The 17,111-nt window shown below is 49.1% G+C and overlaps 2 protein-coding genes across 3 annotated transcripts in view; both read left to right on the forward strand.

Moving 5' to 3' along the window:
• The first annotated feature begins 1,070 nt into the window (after positions 1-1,070).
• On the forward strand, positions 1,071-15,653 carry IL6R (interleukin 6 receptor). Of its 2 annotated transcripts, none has more exons than XM_083374507.1 (10): positions 1,071-1,275; positions 6,990-7,247; positions 7,384-7,504; positions 8,371-8,549; positions 9,243-9,403; positions 9,944-10,091; positions 10,443-10,486; positions 11,402-11,480; positions 12,263-12,365; positions 13,194-15,653. In XM_083374507.1, exons 1-10 carry the CDS (start codon positions 1,188-1,190, stop codon positions 13,435-13,437), a joined length of 1,425 nt encoding a protein of 474 aa, XP_083230633.1. In that variant the 5' UTR covers positions 1,071-1,187; the 3' UTR covers positions 13,438-15,653. The 2 variants fall into 2 exon arrangements, with proteins under 2 accessions (XP_083230633.1, XP_083230634.1); XM_083374508.1 differs by having other exon boundaries at positions 13,212-15,653.
• DCST2 (DC-STAMP domain containing 2) overlaps positions 13,734-17,111 on the forward strand; it is a gene marked incomplete at its 5' end in the record, with an annotated part of 28,073 nt that continues 24,695 nt past the window's right edge. The window contains one exon of the mRNA XM_083374557.1: positions 13,734-13,827. Within this exon, the coding sequence (XP_083230683.1) occupies positions 13,734-13,827 (94 nt within the window). The remainder of the gene's footprint in view (positions 13,828-17,111) is intronic.

Genomic DNA, 17,111 nt, shown 5'->3' on the forward strand with positions numbered 1-17,111 from the left:
CCAGCCCAGCTTGGCTCGCTCACTTGAGCGATCTTGCCTATCCAAAATCGCACCTGCCCCCTTTTCCTTGTGGTGTGGGGCTGTTTGTCGATATCATCCTTGCTCCCGCTTCTGCGCCATCTCCCCGCAGCCCTCCACTGAACAACGGTCCGTCTAGTGACTGTTCGTAGCCTCCCCAAATTCAGACGCTTGACAACTGACTCATATTTACGACGGCCGCAAGCGTCCCGGAGTCACGCAATCCCCTTTTCCCACCTTAGAAGTCATCGCCGAAGCTGGATTAATTAACAACCGTATATATATATTTTTAATTTTAATTCCATTTATATCCCGCCCTTCTCCGAAGACTCAGGGCAGCTTACAAGCTTAGCAGTAGCCTTCATTCTATGTATATGCCTGCTTGTTAGGGCTTTCACACACACCCCAAGCGGCATTATTACAAAGTCAGCTTAATTGCCCCCAACAATCTGGGTCCTCATTTTACCTACCTCGGAAGGATGGAAGGCTGAGTCAACCTTGAGCCTGGTGGGACTCGAACCTGCACTAATTGCAGGCAGCTGGTGTTACTTAAGGAGGCATTAGCCCACTGCTCCACCAGTATATCCAACTGAACGGCAGTGATTCCCTTAACGGCGGCAAGGAAGGTCGTAAAAACGGGGCCGAAGCCAACCAACGTCTTGCCGAGTGATGGCAAGCTTGGGATCCCTTGCGGTCGTAAGTCGAGGACTCGGCCAGAGACGCTTCTGAGACGTTTTTGGAGAGTTCTCGGCCAGTCGGCCCTGAAAAACAACTTACTTTGAAAAGAGAAAAAGCCGAGGCAAGGGGGAAAAATTGCTGTCTAATATACATATACATATTTTTAAATATATATATATTTAAAAATATGTATATGTATATATATATATATATATATATATATATATATATATATATATATATATATCTCGCTGGTGTATTTTCCCCCACCCACGCCCCCCCCTCCTGCCCCACGCGCCCCTTCCAGCTCCACCCCATTGCTCAACCTCCCCACCTGCTTTCACAACAGAAAAAGGGACATTTGCTCACTAACAGCCACGGCTGGAAGTTCCTCAAATGTTTCTGTGCAACCAAGGCACCCGACAAAGGCTGAGCGAGGACTCGGAGGCACCGGCAGGAGTCCTGGGGCCGCCGGGCATCGCCGTGGCATCATGTGGCTGGCTGGTGCCACCCTGATCACCCACATCCTGGCGGCCGCGGCCGGCTTCACGGCCTCCACCTTGCCCTGCGTGCGACCAGGTGAGACGAATTTGGAATTTCATCGGCTGGTGGCGATGAAAGCCAAGAGTTCCAAAGCAAAGAATATTGTGTTTGTGTGTGTGTGTGTGTGTGTCTGTGCCTCTGTGTGTGTGTGTGTGTGTTTTAGGTGCAGGGGATGTGTCATTAAGGTGAGGGTCTGTTTTGGTCTCGGCTGCCAGCCTGGCACAACGTTTCTAGCTTCTGCTGGAGGTGAGGACGGACGCGGGGACTTGTTTGTGTGTGTCTGTGTGTCTTTGTGTGTGTCCCTTTGAGAAAGGGTGAGGCGGTGGGGTGGCCGGGCGTGCAAGGGAAAGGAAGAAGGGAGGAAAGAAAGTGTAGGAGGGAAGGAAGGAGAAGAGCAAAAATGGTAGGGAAGGAAAGAAAAGGGGGAGAGGAGAAAATGAAGGGAAGGGAGGAGAAAAAGGAGGGAAGGGAAGAGGGAGGAAGGAAAGGGAAAGAAGCAAATAGAGGAGGAAGGAAAGAAAGAGAAAAAGGAAAGCAGAGAAAAAGAGACAAGGAAAGAGAAAAGAGAAGGAAAGACAGTAAACGGTTGTCATCTCTAACCTGCCCCGCTTCGCAGGGCTGTTGTGAACCATCCAAACAGGATGAGGAACTTTTCTACCAGCCAAAGTTTCTGCTCGAAAAGATGCAACCGGCATTCAAACTGCGAGAAAGTTTAGGAAGGAGAAATCCAGACACAAAAGTGTGTGTGTGTCAGGGGGGGGGACCCCGTTCCCCCCACCACCACCACCCTTTTCTCTAGAACAAAACCGGCCTCTGATTCTGTGCAAGGAGAGATTCTGTACAAACCGAGGCAGGAACAAGTTTTAAACGAAAAGCTTGCGAAGCAGGAAAAAAAAAAGATGATTCAGAATTTCTGTTTTCTCTCTCTCTCTCTTTTTTCCTTGCTTTAAATGTCGGTGGGGAGTTCAACCCCGGTGACCCTTTCTTTCCTCCCCCCCCTCCCCAGTTCTGCCTCTTCCTAAGGAGTGCAGAATTCGGGGTGCCAAAGGGGTCCTCGGAGAGCCCACTGGACAATCAAAACATTTGTGGTGCAGGCAGGAAAAAATAAATCCTAATTCAACAATCCAGCAGGCTGCATGACACACACACCCCTATCAACGCCATCCTTAATCCTGAATTCGTTAATCCAGAAACTTCTTGCGCTATGATAATAATAACAGTTGGAAGGGACCTTAGAGGTCTTCTAGTCCAGCCCCCTGCTCAGGCAGGAAAACCTGTCCCATTTCAGACAAAGTGGGGGTTCAATTTCTTCTTTAAAAACTTAACAGTGTTCACAACCTCTGGAGGCAGGTTGTTCCTCCCTGTTGGGGGTGTCTGGCTGAAACCCCCCCCCCCTTTTTCCCAACCGGGGGGGAGAATGGGGGTGTCTTCTAGGAGAGAGAGGAACGTTGGAGAAGCAGCAAAAAAAAAAAGAGGAATATTATCCTGTGGAAGGATCAGGAATTTTGAAAAGGAGGATTTGCAGTTTGTGTTTCGGGAACTTCGAGAGGCTTTGCTGTGTGTGCGATTGTGTTTGTGTGTGTTTGTTGGTGTTGGGGAGATCGTGCACGGGAGGAGGGAAAGTTTAAAGTCCCAACCGGGGAGCTGGGCAGGGTGAGCCTCCAGTATTCCTTCAAGTCTATCTTACCCCTGTGCCGCAAGTTGAAAAGTCCCCGAAATTCGAGTCTCGTCTTATGCCCAAACATGGTTAATTCATAGTTTGAGGCCAAAACGGAAAGAAGAACCTCGTTGTTCCCGAGGAAGTTTACTTCCTCCCAAAATAAAATAAAAAAAAAATCACCCCAAAATCTCTTCCTCCGGACTTTCCAGACGTGAATCCGCCACTCAGAACAAGAGGAAGAAGCCCCGAGGCAGAAAGCAGAGAGGGAAATAATTTCATTTATTGAGAGATCTTTGTTGTTCTGTTTCTTCCTTCTGCTTTCCTTTGCTTTTTTTTTCCTGGTGAACATTAACGAGGATTTTGAAACGAGAGGGAGAAAATTAGAGCGGGGTGTTTGATAGATTCCCTCTGATCTCCCCAGCTCCACAGGGGATTCTGGGAGAAGATTATTTTGTTTTTTCTTCCCCCCCCCTTGACGGAGCCAAGATGGCGGTGGGACAGGCGTTAGTGATTGGGCTGCGTCGTTTGGGGAGAGCCAAGCCTCGTTGTTCTCCTCCTTCGTTTTCTCCTCCTCTTCCAACTTCTTCTCTTTCTTTTTCTCCTTCTTCTTTTCCTTCCCCTTCATCGTCTCCTGTTCCCTCCTCCTTCTCCTTCCTTCTTTCCTTCTCCATCTCCTTCTTTCCTTCCCTTTCTCCTTCTCATCCGCCACCATTCCTTCTCCTCCTCCTCATTCACCATCCTTCCTCCTCCCTCCCTTCTTCTTTTTCTTCTCCTTTTTCTCCTTCCCTTTCTCCTTCTCCTCATCCACCATCCTTCGTCGTCATCCTCCTCTCACACGCGTTATCCCTTCCAAAATTCACTTCCCCAACGTTTTCAGCCCAGCTTTGGGCAGGCTCTTTGAAGAGAAGACCCCTGCGCTGGCCAGAGGGTTGGACTAGAAGACCTCCAAGGTCCCTTCCTAGGATTTCCTTCCCCTCCCGCCCCCCAAAGGACAACCCTAGCAGGGGGGATTAGCAGCCACCGGTGAATTTCTCCTGATTCTTTCCAGTAAGCCCCCCCCCCACCCTTGGGAGAAAAGCCAGCCTGGGCTCTTAGCTGTTAACCTTTAATCAAAGGCCAGGTTTCGCAAACACACACACACACACACACACACACACACACACACAAAGCCCTTATTTTCCTGCAGGATCCGCCGGCTGTTCCACCAATGACCTTTTTTTTTCTAAACTGATTACTACCCCACTGCCCGGAAATTTAACATAATAAGGCTTGGCTAATTGCTTTTTCCTGAAATCTGATCGGTTTGATATTGGATTGTCCCCGGCTGTGCAAAAAATAGACCACACCGAGTTTCCACAGCTCTGGAAAAAGGGACTTCTAACGACCGCTTTTCGCACTTAGGACCGTGGCAGCCTCCCCGTGGTCACCCCACGCTTGGCAACTGACTCCTATTTATGACGGCCGCAGAGTCCCGCGGGGGGGGGAGGGGGCTCACGCGATCCCCTCCGGCGACCGTCTGCCGAGCGAGGTCAAAGGGGGACATAGCCAGATTCGTTTAACAACGGTGTGACAAACTTTGAACAACTGCAGGGATCCCCTTGGCGTCTGTGGCGGGAAAGGTCGTAAAGCGGGGCCAAGCTCCCCGAACAGCCGTCCCGCTTAGCGACGGAAATGTTGAGCTCCACGGCGGTCGCAAATGGAGGACTCCCTGCTTTACATCTTTGCAGGAAACCCTTTGCAAAAAGGGCCCGGCGTCAAAATTTTATTTTTTTGGACTCCGTTTTGGCCATTTCGGCTGGCCAATTTGGGTGCGAACTCCCCAATTTTTTTTAGGTGCCATTTATTTTATTTTTATTTTTTATTTTTATTACATTTATATCCCGCCCTTCTCCGAAGACTCAGGGCGGCTTACAAGCTTAGCTTTCTTTTTTTTTTTTTTAGTTTAATGTCGCTTTTTAGTTAAAGTTCAGTTTAGCGTCGCTTTTTGGAGCGAGACCGCTGGCAGGCGAACTGAATAAATTAATCTATAAAACCGCACCAGATCGTGCCGTCGCTTGGCATCCATCCGCCGTGCAAAAGTCAATCACGGCTTGAATGCATCGTTGAGCAAGTGGCGGGGAGTTCCGCAGGCCGCAGTCTCTCCTGTTTAAACAAAGCGTTTTTCGTCTGACGCTCATTTAAAAAAACAAAGGAAAAGAAATAGCCTCCCATTAGCAAATGACCACTTACCGCTGTTTGTTTCTTGGCGATTCTAAGAATTGTTTGCAGTGATGTCCACTTAACGTGACCATCAGCGTCTCCCCACACCAGCTGCCTTCTCGAATCCGGCTCTTTCACCGTTGCTATGGAGCCACACTCCCCCCCCAAAAAAACAAAAAAAAACAACAACCCAGCAATTTGTCAATATTTGTTTTCGGAGCCCGGCAAAGTAGAAACGCCAGACCTTAACGAAGACGGAAGGCTATGAACAGGCCAACGTTAATTCTAATTAAGTATATTAAATCCTTCGCTGCTTTCTGGGCATGTAAAGCCGCGGTTGGGAAAAAAAACTCAGATAAAGTGACGCTTTTGGGCTTTGAGCCAGCCAGTGGACCGGGCCCTTTTGAACTGACTCCATTCCGTGCTCGCATTCCCTGTCCTTCCTTTTTCATTTTATTTTTTTTTTAAAAAAAGTTCTTGGGCTCTATTTTGTTTGCTTTGATTCTGCGACCCGATAGAACTATTTTAAGCTGATGGGATGGTGGTGTTTGTTTTTTTTTAAAAAATCTGTTTTTGTAATTCCCCCCCCCTAATTTACCTTTGCTGTCCAGATTGGGTGGCTGATAAATTCAGGTACCTAAATGAGCTTTTAATTTCCCTTTATTTGCTGTGAATATTGCTCCAAGCGAAGCGAACGCCTACGAGAAACAGGGGAATAAACAGTTCCTTCGATGAAAACTTTTAGTTGAGAGGCAGGAAGACATGCAAGAAAATATTCGTTTTGCATTCCGCCTGAGGTCCCAAAATGCAGTTTTATTTTCTTTTTTGACTTTGGAAGAGAAGCAGAGGGGTTGTTTGAAAGGAAAATGCCCGGCCCTCCCTTTCTGCCTTTTGACCTAGCTCGCCCTCCGATAAGATTATTGATCGTACAGAGAAAGTTTCTCCAACTCAGCAAAAAGTTATTTGTCTTCTTGTCCAGGATTCCCAAGGTCAGGACGGGCTTTGGAAAGTTCCCCTTTCATTTCCGCAATCTGAGAAGTGGGCTGGAGGTTTTTTATGGGGTTTTGAACCCGGTGCTCCTCGGCCCGGCTTTGGCCATCTTATCAGTTATCAATAGATAATATTTCTAATATCTATTAATATGGGCGGTGCGTAATAATGTTGTACGTCGTCTGTCACATCGTAGCTAACGTTCCCTTCTCTCTTCCCTCCTTCATCTTGTGCTTTTCTCTTTTTTCCCCACATTTTCTTATTTCAATTTTTCTTCTCTTTTTCCTCCTCCTCCTCCTCCTCCTCCGTCGTCTCCTTCTCTTCCCTTCTTCTCTTCCATTTCTATTTCTATCTCCATCTCATTCTTCTCCTCCTCCTTTTCCACCTCTTACACTCTCTCCTTCCTTCCACCCTCTCTTCCTCTTCCTCTCCCTCCCTCCCTTCTTTCCTTCCTTCCTTCCTCCCTCCCTTCCTTCCTTCCTCCCTTCCTCCTTTCCTTCCTTCCTTCCTTCCTCCCTCTCTCCCTTCCTTCTTTCCTTCCTTCCTTCCTTCCTCCCTCCCTTCTTTCCTCCCTCCCTCCCTCCCTCCCTCCCTCCCTCCCTTCTTTACATCCTTCCTTCCTCCCTCCCTCCCTTCTTTCCTTCCTTCCTCCCTCCCTCCCTTCCTTCCTTCCTTCCTTCCTCCCTTCTTTCCTTCCTTCCTTCCTTCCTCCCTCTCTCCCTTCCTTCTTTCCTTCCTTCCTTCCTTCCTCCCTCCCTTCTTTCCTCCCTCCCTCCCTCCCTCCCTCTCTCCCTTCCTTCTTTCCTTCCTTCCTTCTCCTCCGCTCTTCTTTCCTTCCTTCCTTTTCTCCCCCCCTCCATTATCTCACTTTTCACTATTTTTATTCCCTTTTATTTGGCAGCTCCGCCTGCTGGCGCCATCGTTGCCCTGCCAGGCTCCAACGTCACCCTGCCCTGCCTGGAAGGAGAGCCGGGCAACCACACGCCGGTGTGTTGGAAGTTCGAAAAACGGCCCGTCTCTCCTTCTTCTTCCCCCCCTGCGGGGTGGGACACCTCGGGGACCAGCCTTTTCCTTCCCTCCGTCCATCGCAACCACTCAGGGTCTTACAGCTGCTCCCAAGACGGACGGCTCCTCGGCGCCCTCCGCTTGATCGTGGAAGGTGGGCGCTTGGTCCTTTTACCTCAGCCTCCTGCCCTCTCACCGCCTGAGGCCTTGCCCCAGGGCTCCTGGGCATGTGCAGAGTGCTTCCTGAGAGAGACCCTGATGGCTTCTCCCTTTCTCCCCCCCCCCCGCAGAGCCTCCCAAGGCCCCGGACTTCACCTGTTTCCGCCGGAGTCTAGTCAAGGATATTCTCTGCGAGTGGAAAGCGTCTTCTCCTGTGTCGCCGCACACCGAAGTGAAACTCTGGGTGCAAAGGTCTGTATTCGAGGTGGCGCTGCCGATTGGCACAGCGCAGGTAGCCCTCGACTTAACCATGCTCCGTTTAGCGACCGTCCGAAAGGGACGACGGCACCGGGGGAAAAAGGAATCCGTTTCCCCCCCCCACTTAGAAGTGATGTTGTTTCGAGGGCTATTATTTATTACATTTACTTATTTAGATTTGATCAGGTAGCCCTCGACTTACGGCGATTCGCTTAGTGACCGATGTTACAACGGCACTGAAAAAAGTGACAAATTAGGACCATTTCCCACATGTACGACCGTCGTGGCCTCCCCAGGGTCACAGCATCAAAATCCAGAGGCTCGGCAACTGGCGTGTACTTATGACGGTTTCAGTCTCCCGTGTGTGTGTGTGTGTGTGTGACATGATCCTCTTTTGCGAACTTCTGACCAGCCAGGTCAATGGGGGAAGCCGGATTCGCTTAACAACTGTGGCAAGGAAGTTCGTAAAATGGGGCTAAGCTGTCTCGCTTAGCGATGGAAATTTGGTACTCGTAACTCGAGGACTGCTTGTAATGCAAAAAAAAAAAAAAAGAAAGAAATCTCTGCAAAGCTGGGATAGCGTAACGACTAAAGATTGGGGACCCAGATGCTTCTGCAGCCCCCAGCAAAGCCATCCCCTTCCTTTCCTTGATCCTCTGCTTTGCATGGCCTCTAGAACTGGTGGGCCCCTTGAGGTCATCCAGTCCAGCCCCACGCCAGGTGCAGGAAACCCCAGTTGAGCTACTTTCTTGAAATGGCTTCTCTTTGAGCCGATCAGTCGGTGTTTCCTTTGATGTTGGTTGGACTTCAACTCCCAGCATCCCCGGCCAGCCACAGCTTTTCCGTGTCTCCCTGGACAGGTTCATGGGGGGAAACCACACGGAGCAGCGATGCCGCTATTACAGCCGGTCCCGGAAATTCTTCTGCCGCGTTCAAGGGCTGAACAACGAGGAGGATGGGCTGCTGCTGGTCTCCGCCTGTGTGGCCAACCTCGCAGGGACGGCGCAGAGCCACAGATCCTTCCACGCTGATGTTTTGTGTGAGTGTGCTTGACTCCTCCTGACATGCGTGCAATTAAAAGAAGAGAAACATCCCACAAAGATTACCTCGGCCCTCGGAGCATTGCAGTTTCTATATCTTTCTATTATATCTATCGTCTTTCTTTCTCCCTCCCTCCCTCCCTTCCTTCCTTCCTTCCTTCCTTCCTTCCTTCCTTCCTTCCTTCCTTCCTTCCTTCCTTCCCATCCATCCATCCATCCATCTCTATCTATCTATCTATCTATCTATCTATCTATCTATCTATCTATCTATCTATCCATCTATCTGTCTACCTTCTATCAACTATCTATGTATCATCTATCTATCTATCTATCTATCTATCTATGTATCTATCTATCTATCTATCTATCTATCTATCTATCTATCTATCTATCTATCTATCTATCCATCCATCCATCCATCCATCTCTCTCTCATCCCCACCTATCTGTCTTTCATTTTTATCACTCTCTCTCTCTTTCTATAATTTATCCATCCATCCACCTGCCTATCTTTCCTCTATCTTCTGCCTGTCAATCCAATCCAATCCAATCCAGCATCTTCCTTTAAGAATCCGCCGGGATGGGGATGGCCAAGGCAAACTCCGTTCCTATCCAGCCCCAACCTGGTCAGGGCCAGCCCTCCCTTGCTCTCCATGGGCCCCCCCAACCGCTTTCCCACCCCTCTCCTTGCAGTGAAGCCGGACCCCCCGGCCAACGTGCAGGTCCGCCCCCTGGAGAGAGAACCGCACAAACTCCACGTCACCTGGAGGAACCCCAATTCCTGGGGATCCAGGTATTACCACCTCCAGTTCCAGCTGCGGTACTGGGTGCAAAACTCCAAAACCTTCTCTGAGGTCAGTCTTCTTCCAGTGGATGTGAAGAGGGGGGGGCGTGGTTGTGCAAAGGAATCTATCTGATTGGGGGCCCAGGGGTGAACAGAACAGAGTCACAAAACTGGAAGGGACCTTGGAGGTCTTCTAGTCCAACCCCCTGTTCAGACAGGAGACCCTATCCCATTTCAGGCCAATTGTGGTCCAGTCTCTTCTTAAAAACTTCCAGTGTTGGAGCATCCACCACTTCTGGAGGCAAGGAGTTCCGCTGGTTAATTGTCCTCACTGTCAGGAAGTTTCTCCTTAGTTCCAGGTTGCTTCTCTCCTAGTTGAGTTTCCCTCCGTTGCTTCTTCTCCTGCGTGCTTTGGAGAAGAGCTTGACTCCCTCTTCTTTGGGGCAGCCCCTGAGATACTGGAACGCTGCTGTCCTGTCCCCCTCGTCCTTCTCTTTGTTAAATTAGACACCCCCAATTTCTGCAACCTATGTTTTAGCCTCCCGTCTGCTTCCGCCGACAAAGTTTTAACACACAGAGCGACACCCTCTGTTTTCTCTCCTTCTTCCAGGTCCATCTCAGTCATGGGGTGACGTCCTACACCATTGTGGATGCTGTGCAAAATTTGCCCCATATCATTCAGCTCCGGGGACGGGAAGAATTTGACCATGGAAACTGGAGCGAGTGGAGCCGGGAAATCGTGGGCCTTCCGTGGTCAGGTTCGTGGACCTCTTTCGCAGCCGATGCAGATGTCCCGAAAGGGGGATGTGAAAATTAAGCAAATTTTTTTGGGGGGGGGAGGGGAGGGGCGAAATAGCCTCTTTCTGTCTTTTTCTGCCACCTGCAAAATCTGGGAAGAGAGAAAAAGAATTGAAAGTTCTTTTTCTTTATTTGCACCTAAAAGTTGGGGGGGGGGAAAGAGATGAAGGAAAAGTCTTTGCACGAGGGATTTGCAATCGCTCCCGTAACGAGGGATGCTCTTGTGATCCTCTGAATCCGATCCAGCTTTTCCTTCAGGTTCTCCCACCTGCAGTTGGCTCAGCTTCCTTTCTCACTCCTTCACTTTCCAGATTGTCAAGATTCCAAGCCAGAAACAGCCCGGGACCCTTCAGAGGTAAGTCGGTCCTATGCTTGTTTGTTTTTACAGAGGAAGAAAATGCCCAGAAAAAGAAAAGAAAAGAAAAGAGAAGGGAAGGGAAGGAAGGAAGGAAGGAAGGAAGGAAGGAAGGAAGGAAGGAAGGAAGGAAGGAAGGAAGGAAAAACTAAAAAGAGAAAGAAGGGAGGGAGGGAGAAGAAAGAAGGAAAGAAAGAAAGAAAGAAAGAAAGAAAGAAAGAAAGAAAGAAAGAAAGAAAGAAAGAAAGAAAGAAAGAAAGAAAGAAAGAAAGAAAGATCCAGAGGAAAAAAAGGAAGACACCAAATTTGGAAAGAAGGAAGGAAGGAAAAAAATAGAAAGTGAAGGCAGGCAGGTAGGCAGAAAGGAAGGAAAAAATAGAAAGAGAAGGAAGGGAGGGAGGAAAGAACGAAGGAAAGAAGGAAGGAAAAATAGAAAGAGAAGGGAGAAAGGATATGAGAAAGAGAAGGAAGGAAGGAAGAAGGAAGGAAGGAAGGAAGGAAGGAAGGAAGGAAGGAAGGAAGGAAGGAAGGAAAAATAGAAAGAGAAGGAAGAAAGGATATGAGAAAGAGAAGGAAGGAAGGAAGGAAGGAAGGAAAGAAGGAAGGAAGGAAGGAAGGAAAGATCCAGAGGGAAAAAAGGAAAACATCAAATCTGCTAACAACTTTCAGTCTAGTCGTATTATTATTATTTTTTCCTTTTGTAAGTGGAAGAAAAAGAGGAAAGGGGAGGCCCTGAGGGCCCAGGCCCAGGAGAGAAAAACAGTTGACTCCTTCCTCGGCTTCTTCCGTTTTCAAACTCATTTGAATTTCTCTCCCCCACTTTCCCCCCCCTTTCCCCCCCTGTCCGAAAGCAAGTGGCGACGGAAATAGAGGTTTTATTTCTCTCTTGCTGATCCAACTTCTTCTCTCTTGCAGGTCCCCTTCCATCCGGATTTATCCAGCACCTTCAGACCTACAACCTCTGAGACCTCCGGCCACAGCGAGAAGCCGCTGGGTGAGGGGGGGCTTTCTTGGGGTCCCCCACACTTTGCAAACAAGCCCTGCCCCAAAGAACACACAAGCATTTTTGGATAGAATAGACTAGACTAGACTAGACTAGAATAGAATAGACTAGAATAGACTAGAATAGAATAGAATAGAGAAAATATGGAATAAAATAGAACAGAACAGAATAGAATAAAGAAAATATGGAATAAAATAGAACAGAACAGAACAGAATAGAATAGAACAGAATAGAACAGAACAGAACAGAACAGAATAGAATAGAATAGAATAAAGAAAATATGGAATAAAATAGAACAGAACAGAACAGAACAGAACAGAACAGAACAGAATAGAATAGAATAAAGAAAATATGGAATAAAATAGAACAGAACAGAACAGAACAGAATAGAATAGAACAGAATAGAACAGAACAGAACAGAACAGAATAGAATAGAATAGAATAAAGAAAATATGGAATAAAATAGAACAGAACAGAACAGAACAGAACAGAATAGAATAGAATAGAATAGAACAGAACAGAACAGAACAGAACAGAATAGAATAAAGAAAATATGGAATAAAACAGAACAGAACAGAATAGAATAGAATGGGACCTGGGAGGTCTTCTAGTCCAGCCCCCTGCTCACAATCCCCCGGAGCCAGACTAAGCCACAGGGCATTAGGGGAAATCTGGGTCTGGCCCGGATCGAGGTCATTGGAGGGGCGGGGAGGGGGGCTTATCCAAGGGTCCTAACCAGCTGTGTCTTTTTTGGGGGGGTCTTTTGCTTCCAGAGGTGGAGGAGGAGGCGGCTGTTGGGGTGCCGCTGTACGTCTTCCTTATCATGGCAGTCAGCATCACGCTTGGCCTGGCCCTGGCGGTCGGGGTCCTCACCCGGTGAGAAGCCCTTTCTTCATTTTGGGGGGGGGGCGGAAGGGGGGAGTTTGAGGATGGGGAGATAGGAGGGTCCTCTTTCTGGGTCTGCGTTTTCCTTCTGGGAAAACAAACCATGGTTGCAAAGGGCAGACATGGAAGGGTTAAAGTGGGGTGAGGGAAGGAAATATGGTTTGCTTTGGGGGGGGTCAGGAATTCAGTGGGCGAGGGACAAGCTGATCTGAGCAGGTCCTTCCTTCCTTCCTTCCTTCCTTCCTTCCTTCCTTCCTTCCTTCCTTCCTTCCTTCCTTTTTCTTTCTTTTTTCTTCTTTCTTGCCTTCCTTCCGTCCTCTCTTTTCCTCCCTCCCTCCCTTCCTCCTTCCCTCCCTCCTGTTCCTTCTTTCCTTCCTTCCTCCCTCTCTCTCACCTTTCTTTCCTTCTTCCTTTCCTTTTCTCCTTTTCTTTCTTTCTTTCTTTCTTTCTTTCTTTCTTTCTTTCTTTCTTTCTTTCTTTCTTTCTTTCTTTCTTTCTTTCTTTCTTTCTTTCTTTCTTTCTTTCTTCTTTCTCTTCCTCCCTCCCTCCCTTTTTTCCTTCTATCATTCTTATCCTCCTTCCCTCCCCTCGGCACTGTCCCTCCCTCTCCCTCCCCGTCCAAAGGCAGATTCTTTCCTAAAGGCCTGTCCAGACCTTCCAGGCTGCCAGTTGCTGACCCCCACTTTCCACAGGCCCTCAAATCCTTTGGGCCCCTCCTCCCAGACCTGCCTCCCTCTCCCCTGTCTGCATCTGGACCAGGGTCTCCCCTCTTGGTGCCAGGTACAGCCCCCCCCACTCATGCCCCCTTCCTCCTAACAGGGCCGCTTGGCATTCCAGGTACCACAAGAAGTGGGGGATCCTGCCCTTTGGCGAGATGAAACCCAACCCCGTGCCCCCCTCCTACGCGCTGACCCCGATGTCTCCGGAGCCCCCCATGAGCGCGACTCCCCTCCTCCCCGCTCCCACCTCGCCTTTCAGCGAGAGCTCCATCGACAGCCCGCGGACCCCCGAACAGGGTCCCTACGACGTCTCCAACGCGGACTATTTCTTGCTGCCCAAGTGAGGGGCCCGACGGCCAGAAGACCCCGTGGTCGGCCTGAAGACAGGGGTGTCCCAGAACACCCCCCCCAAAATGTTTTTGGGGGCAGCCTTTGTGATCCTTTGCAAAGGATTCCCCCCTCCCCCCTGAGGCCTTAGGAGGGTCCAGATGTCCTCAAGATGTCCCTCCTTTCCGGACCGTGAATGGGCGTCTTTGACAGAGGTTAGACCGTCTCTCCCGCCACGTCTGGACGATGCCTCTCCTCCGGCTGCGAGCGATGGGAAAGGCCAAGGCGTGGATGATGGTTTCCGGGCCAAGGGATGTCTCCCACAATGCCTTGCAAACAACTGAGCATCCAAGAAGATTTGGCTCCTTTGCTAGATATGATCACTTTCAACCTGATCTCCAGACCCGGTCAGTTTCACTGCCTTTTGCCCACCTGGTTAGGTGTTTGGTTTTTTTTTCCCCCTGATCTCTCCGTGCCCATTTCAACCGGCTTTTCCCCAAAACGTCCCCATTTCTGCCTGACGACGCACAGACCCCAAATTACCTCTTTCCCTCACTTTTAAAAACACACGTTTTTTTTCCCTAAAAACACTTTTTTTAAAAAAAAATCAGTTATCCACCTGGACACATCCACTCATCCTACCTCAGTCTGGGAACTCGGGAGCTTTCCTACCAAAAACAGGAGTGTTCAAGATTTCCTTTTTTTTTTTTTTTGCCTTAAATTAGGCCTTTTGGGGACGGATTTATTTTTCCCCTTTCAAGGATACGGAGAGAGGCCATTCAGCTCGTTCTTTAATCCAAAAGTCATTTTTTTATATCTTTTTCAGCAGGGAAAGGAAAAAAAAGAGACTTTTTGCAAAATGTGAAGGTTTGGAAGGCTTCCACACAAACACAGCTCTTTTTTTTTTTGGCTTACAGCTGTGCAGAAGCAGAAGTTGAAACCTCCTGGTTGACTTTACTGGTCTTCTAACTACCCGAGGAGAAATTTTATTTTATTTTCCCTCCACCACCACCCCCACTTTAACTTAAACATTGGGGTTCGAAGAGGACATTTTTTTTAGAGTTCTTGCTGCAAATAGTTGAGATTTTGGGATGGCAAATCTGGACTCTCGGTTTGGGGTTTCCGGGGCCACCTTGAAGCTCTTTTTCATGGAGTCACGGATTGGGGGTGCACGGCACATGTTGTGCATGGCAAAGAAACGTCGAGGTGCATGGATTTGGGGAGGGGTGAACGGTTCCCCCCCCTTTATTGCAAGGAGAGACTTGAGGGGGGAGTGGACCCCATTCAAATAGCTTTGGATCCCAAGGCTGAGCCGTTCTCGTGTTGCAACTCTTTTTATTTTTAATTTTATGGGGAGTTGGTTGGGTTTTTTTTTGCTGCCGCTGTTGGTTCTGCAAAAGAGCTGTTGGGTGTGTGTTTGTGTGTATGTGTGTGTGTGTGTGTGTGAGAGAGAGAGATGTTCTCTCCTTTGTGTGTTTTTTTCTCCCCCCAAGGTCACAGCATGGGCATTTGGCAGTTTATTCTGCTTTCCCCCCCCCCCCCTTTGGAGCGCCAGTTGTAAATTTGGACTTTGTGAATCCAAGGGGACGACGTCCGCCTGCAACACGAAGAGTCCTCGGCTTGCGACGGCAACTGAGCTCAAAGTTTCTGTTGCTTTAAGCGAGACACTGGTGGAGGTTCGCCCCTGTTTTGCAACTTCCTTGCCATCGTCCTTCAGGGAATCCCCGCAGTTGTGAAGTTGGTAATGTTGTTAAGTGGCTTAGCTTGTCGGAAGATCACGAAAGGGGATCGCGTGACACACACACACACACCCCCACCCCGCGGGGGAGACGCTGCGACCGTCACAAATGCGAGTCGACTGCAAAGCATCTGAATTTTGATCACGTGACCCATGGGGGATGCTGCAACGGTCGTAAGTGTGAAAAACGGTCACAAGGTCACTTTTCCAGTGATGTTGTAAGTTTGAACCGTCACTAAACAAGCCATTGTAAGTCAGGGACACAGTGGGTGGAGGGGAGGATCCAGGAACTGAGGAAGCTCAGTCGGATAAATTATTCCTTTGCGGGGAAGAGAGAGGAAAAGTTGTCACCGCTCAAAGGTGCAAAACTTGACAAGGGGCTTCTGTTCTTGTTGTTGTTGTTGCAAAGTCACTGTGTTAAGTTTGGAGTTCGAGTTTAAAAAAAAACTTTCAGCTGCATTTTTTTTTACAAGTGAATAAATGCATCAGGTGCTACTATTGACTTGAGTTGCTTTGGGGGATAAAAAAGTCTAAAGCCGTGTTTTTCCACCTCAGCAACTTTTAAGAGGGGCGGACTTCAACTCCCAGAATTCCCCAGCCAGCACGCATGAATTCTGGGAGTTGAAGTCCACCCCTCTTAAAGCAGGCTGGCTGGGGGATTCTGGGAGCTGAAGTCCACCCCTCTTAAAGCAGGCTGGCTGGGGGATTCTGGGAGTTGAAGTCCACCCCTCTTAAAGCAGGCTGGCTGGGGGATTCTGGGAGTTGAAGTCCACCCCTCTTAAAATTACTGAGGTCGAGAAACTCTGCTCTAAAACTTGGGTTTTCACATCAAAGCTGGAAACCCAGGGGTGTAAACTGGAGACTGGCCCGGTGCTGTTTTGATGTTGCTTCCCTGTTCCCGCCACCCGAGACAGTGACTAAATCATGGGCTTTTGCAACCCAGGGCACACGACTTGTTCCCGTAGACTGAACCACACATCTTTTGGAGCCCTGAAAAGTTGCCCAAAGTTTGAACCGACACGGTTCTTAAGTAAACCTGGCTTCTCCCATCGACTTTGCTCATCCGAAGGGCACGAAAGGGGATCCCGGCGCAGGCATAAGGACCTGTCAGTTGCCGAGCATCTGAATTCTGATCACGTGACCTCAGGGATGCCGCAAAGGTTTATCACGGTGGAAAACAGTTCACTTTTTTTCCCCAATGCTGTTGTAGCTAAACAAATGGTTTGTAAGTTGGGATCTACCTGTCTCCTGGTAACCATGGTTGATGCAACGCCTTTAAAGGGGGGACAAACTCTGTTTATCCAGCCATCTGAAGGGTGGGGGGGTCTCGCTCACGAGATGGAATTTTGTTGGTGGCCTCAATCCAAGTTATCAAAATCTGGAAGTGTTGCCCCGTAACCGCTAGGCCTGACTGCTTTGTGATTGAAGAGGGTCCAAAGGGGTCCCTGGAGAGGGGGAAGAAAATCGAGGGGGCTCTTTGCAATAGTGCCCCCAATTGCTGGATTGGAACCCTTTGGGGGCTCCTGTGTGTGTGTGGGGGGGGACAAAACAGAAGCAAAGTTATTTATTTGCAGTTTTGAGCAGCCTGGATTTGGGATCCAACGTGGACAGAGTTGCCGTGGAATAAAAATGCACGTGCCGTGGTACCCAGGCCACGAGGCGGGAGATATTTTCTTCTGGGTTTTAGGACCGGGGGGGGGGAGAGGTGGTGGTGGGTGGGGGGGCTGCCCCAAAGCGTGAGAAAGGCATCTGGAGAGGAAGAAAAACAGTTGAGCAATCGTGCAAACGGGATGAGAAACTCCACAGGTTGAGAGGGGGAAACGGTGGCGAAATCCACCATCTGTTTTCTCCCCCCCCACACACACAGGTTTTGTTTTTCTAAAAAAAAATTGGGGGGGGGGATGAGAAGCCAGAACGAAAGGAGGGATGAGAAATCTCATCCGGATGCTGGGG

The sequence above is a fragment of the Vipera ursinii genome, assembly GCF_947247035.1.
Source record: "Vipera ursinii genome assembly, chromosome: 15".
In the NCBI taxonomy this organism is placed as follows: Eukaryota; Metazoa; Chordata; class Lepidosauria; order Squamata; family Viperidae; genus Vipera; species Vipera ursinii.

Excerpts from the sequence above, each read along its gene's own strand:
- IL6R (XM_083374507.1), top strand. The coding sequence starts at position 1,188 with ATGTGGCTGGCTGGTGCCACCCTGATCACCCACATCCTGGCGGCCGCG. Across the intron at positions 1,276-6,989 it reads CTTGCCCTGCGTGCGACCAG|CTCCGCCTGCTGGCGCCATC; the intron begins GTGAGACGAATT and ends TTTATTTGGCAG. Across the intron at positions 9,404-9,943 it reads ACTCCAAAACCTTCTCTGAG|GTCCATCTCAGTCATGGGGT; the intron begins GTCAGTCTTCTT and ends TCCTTCTTCCAG.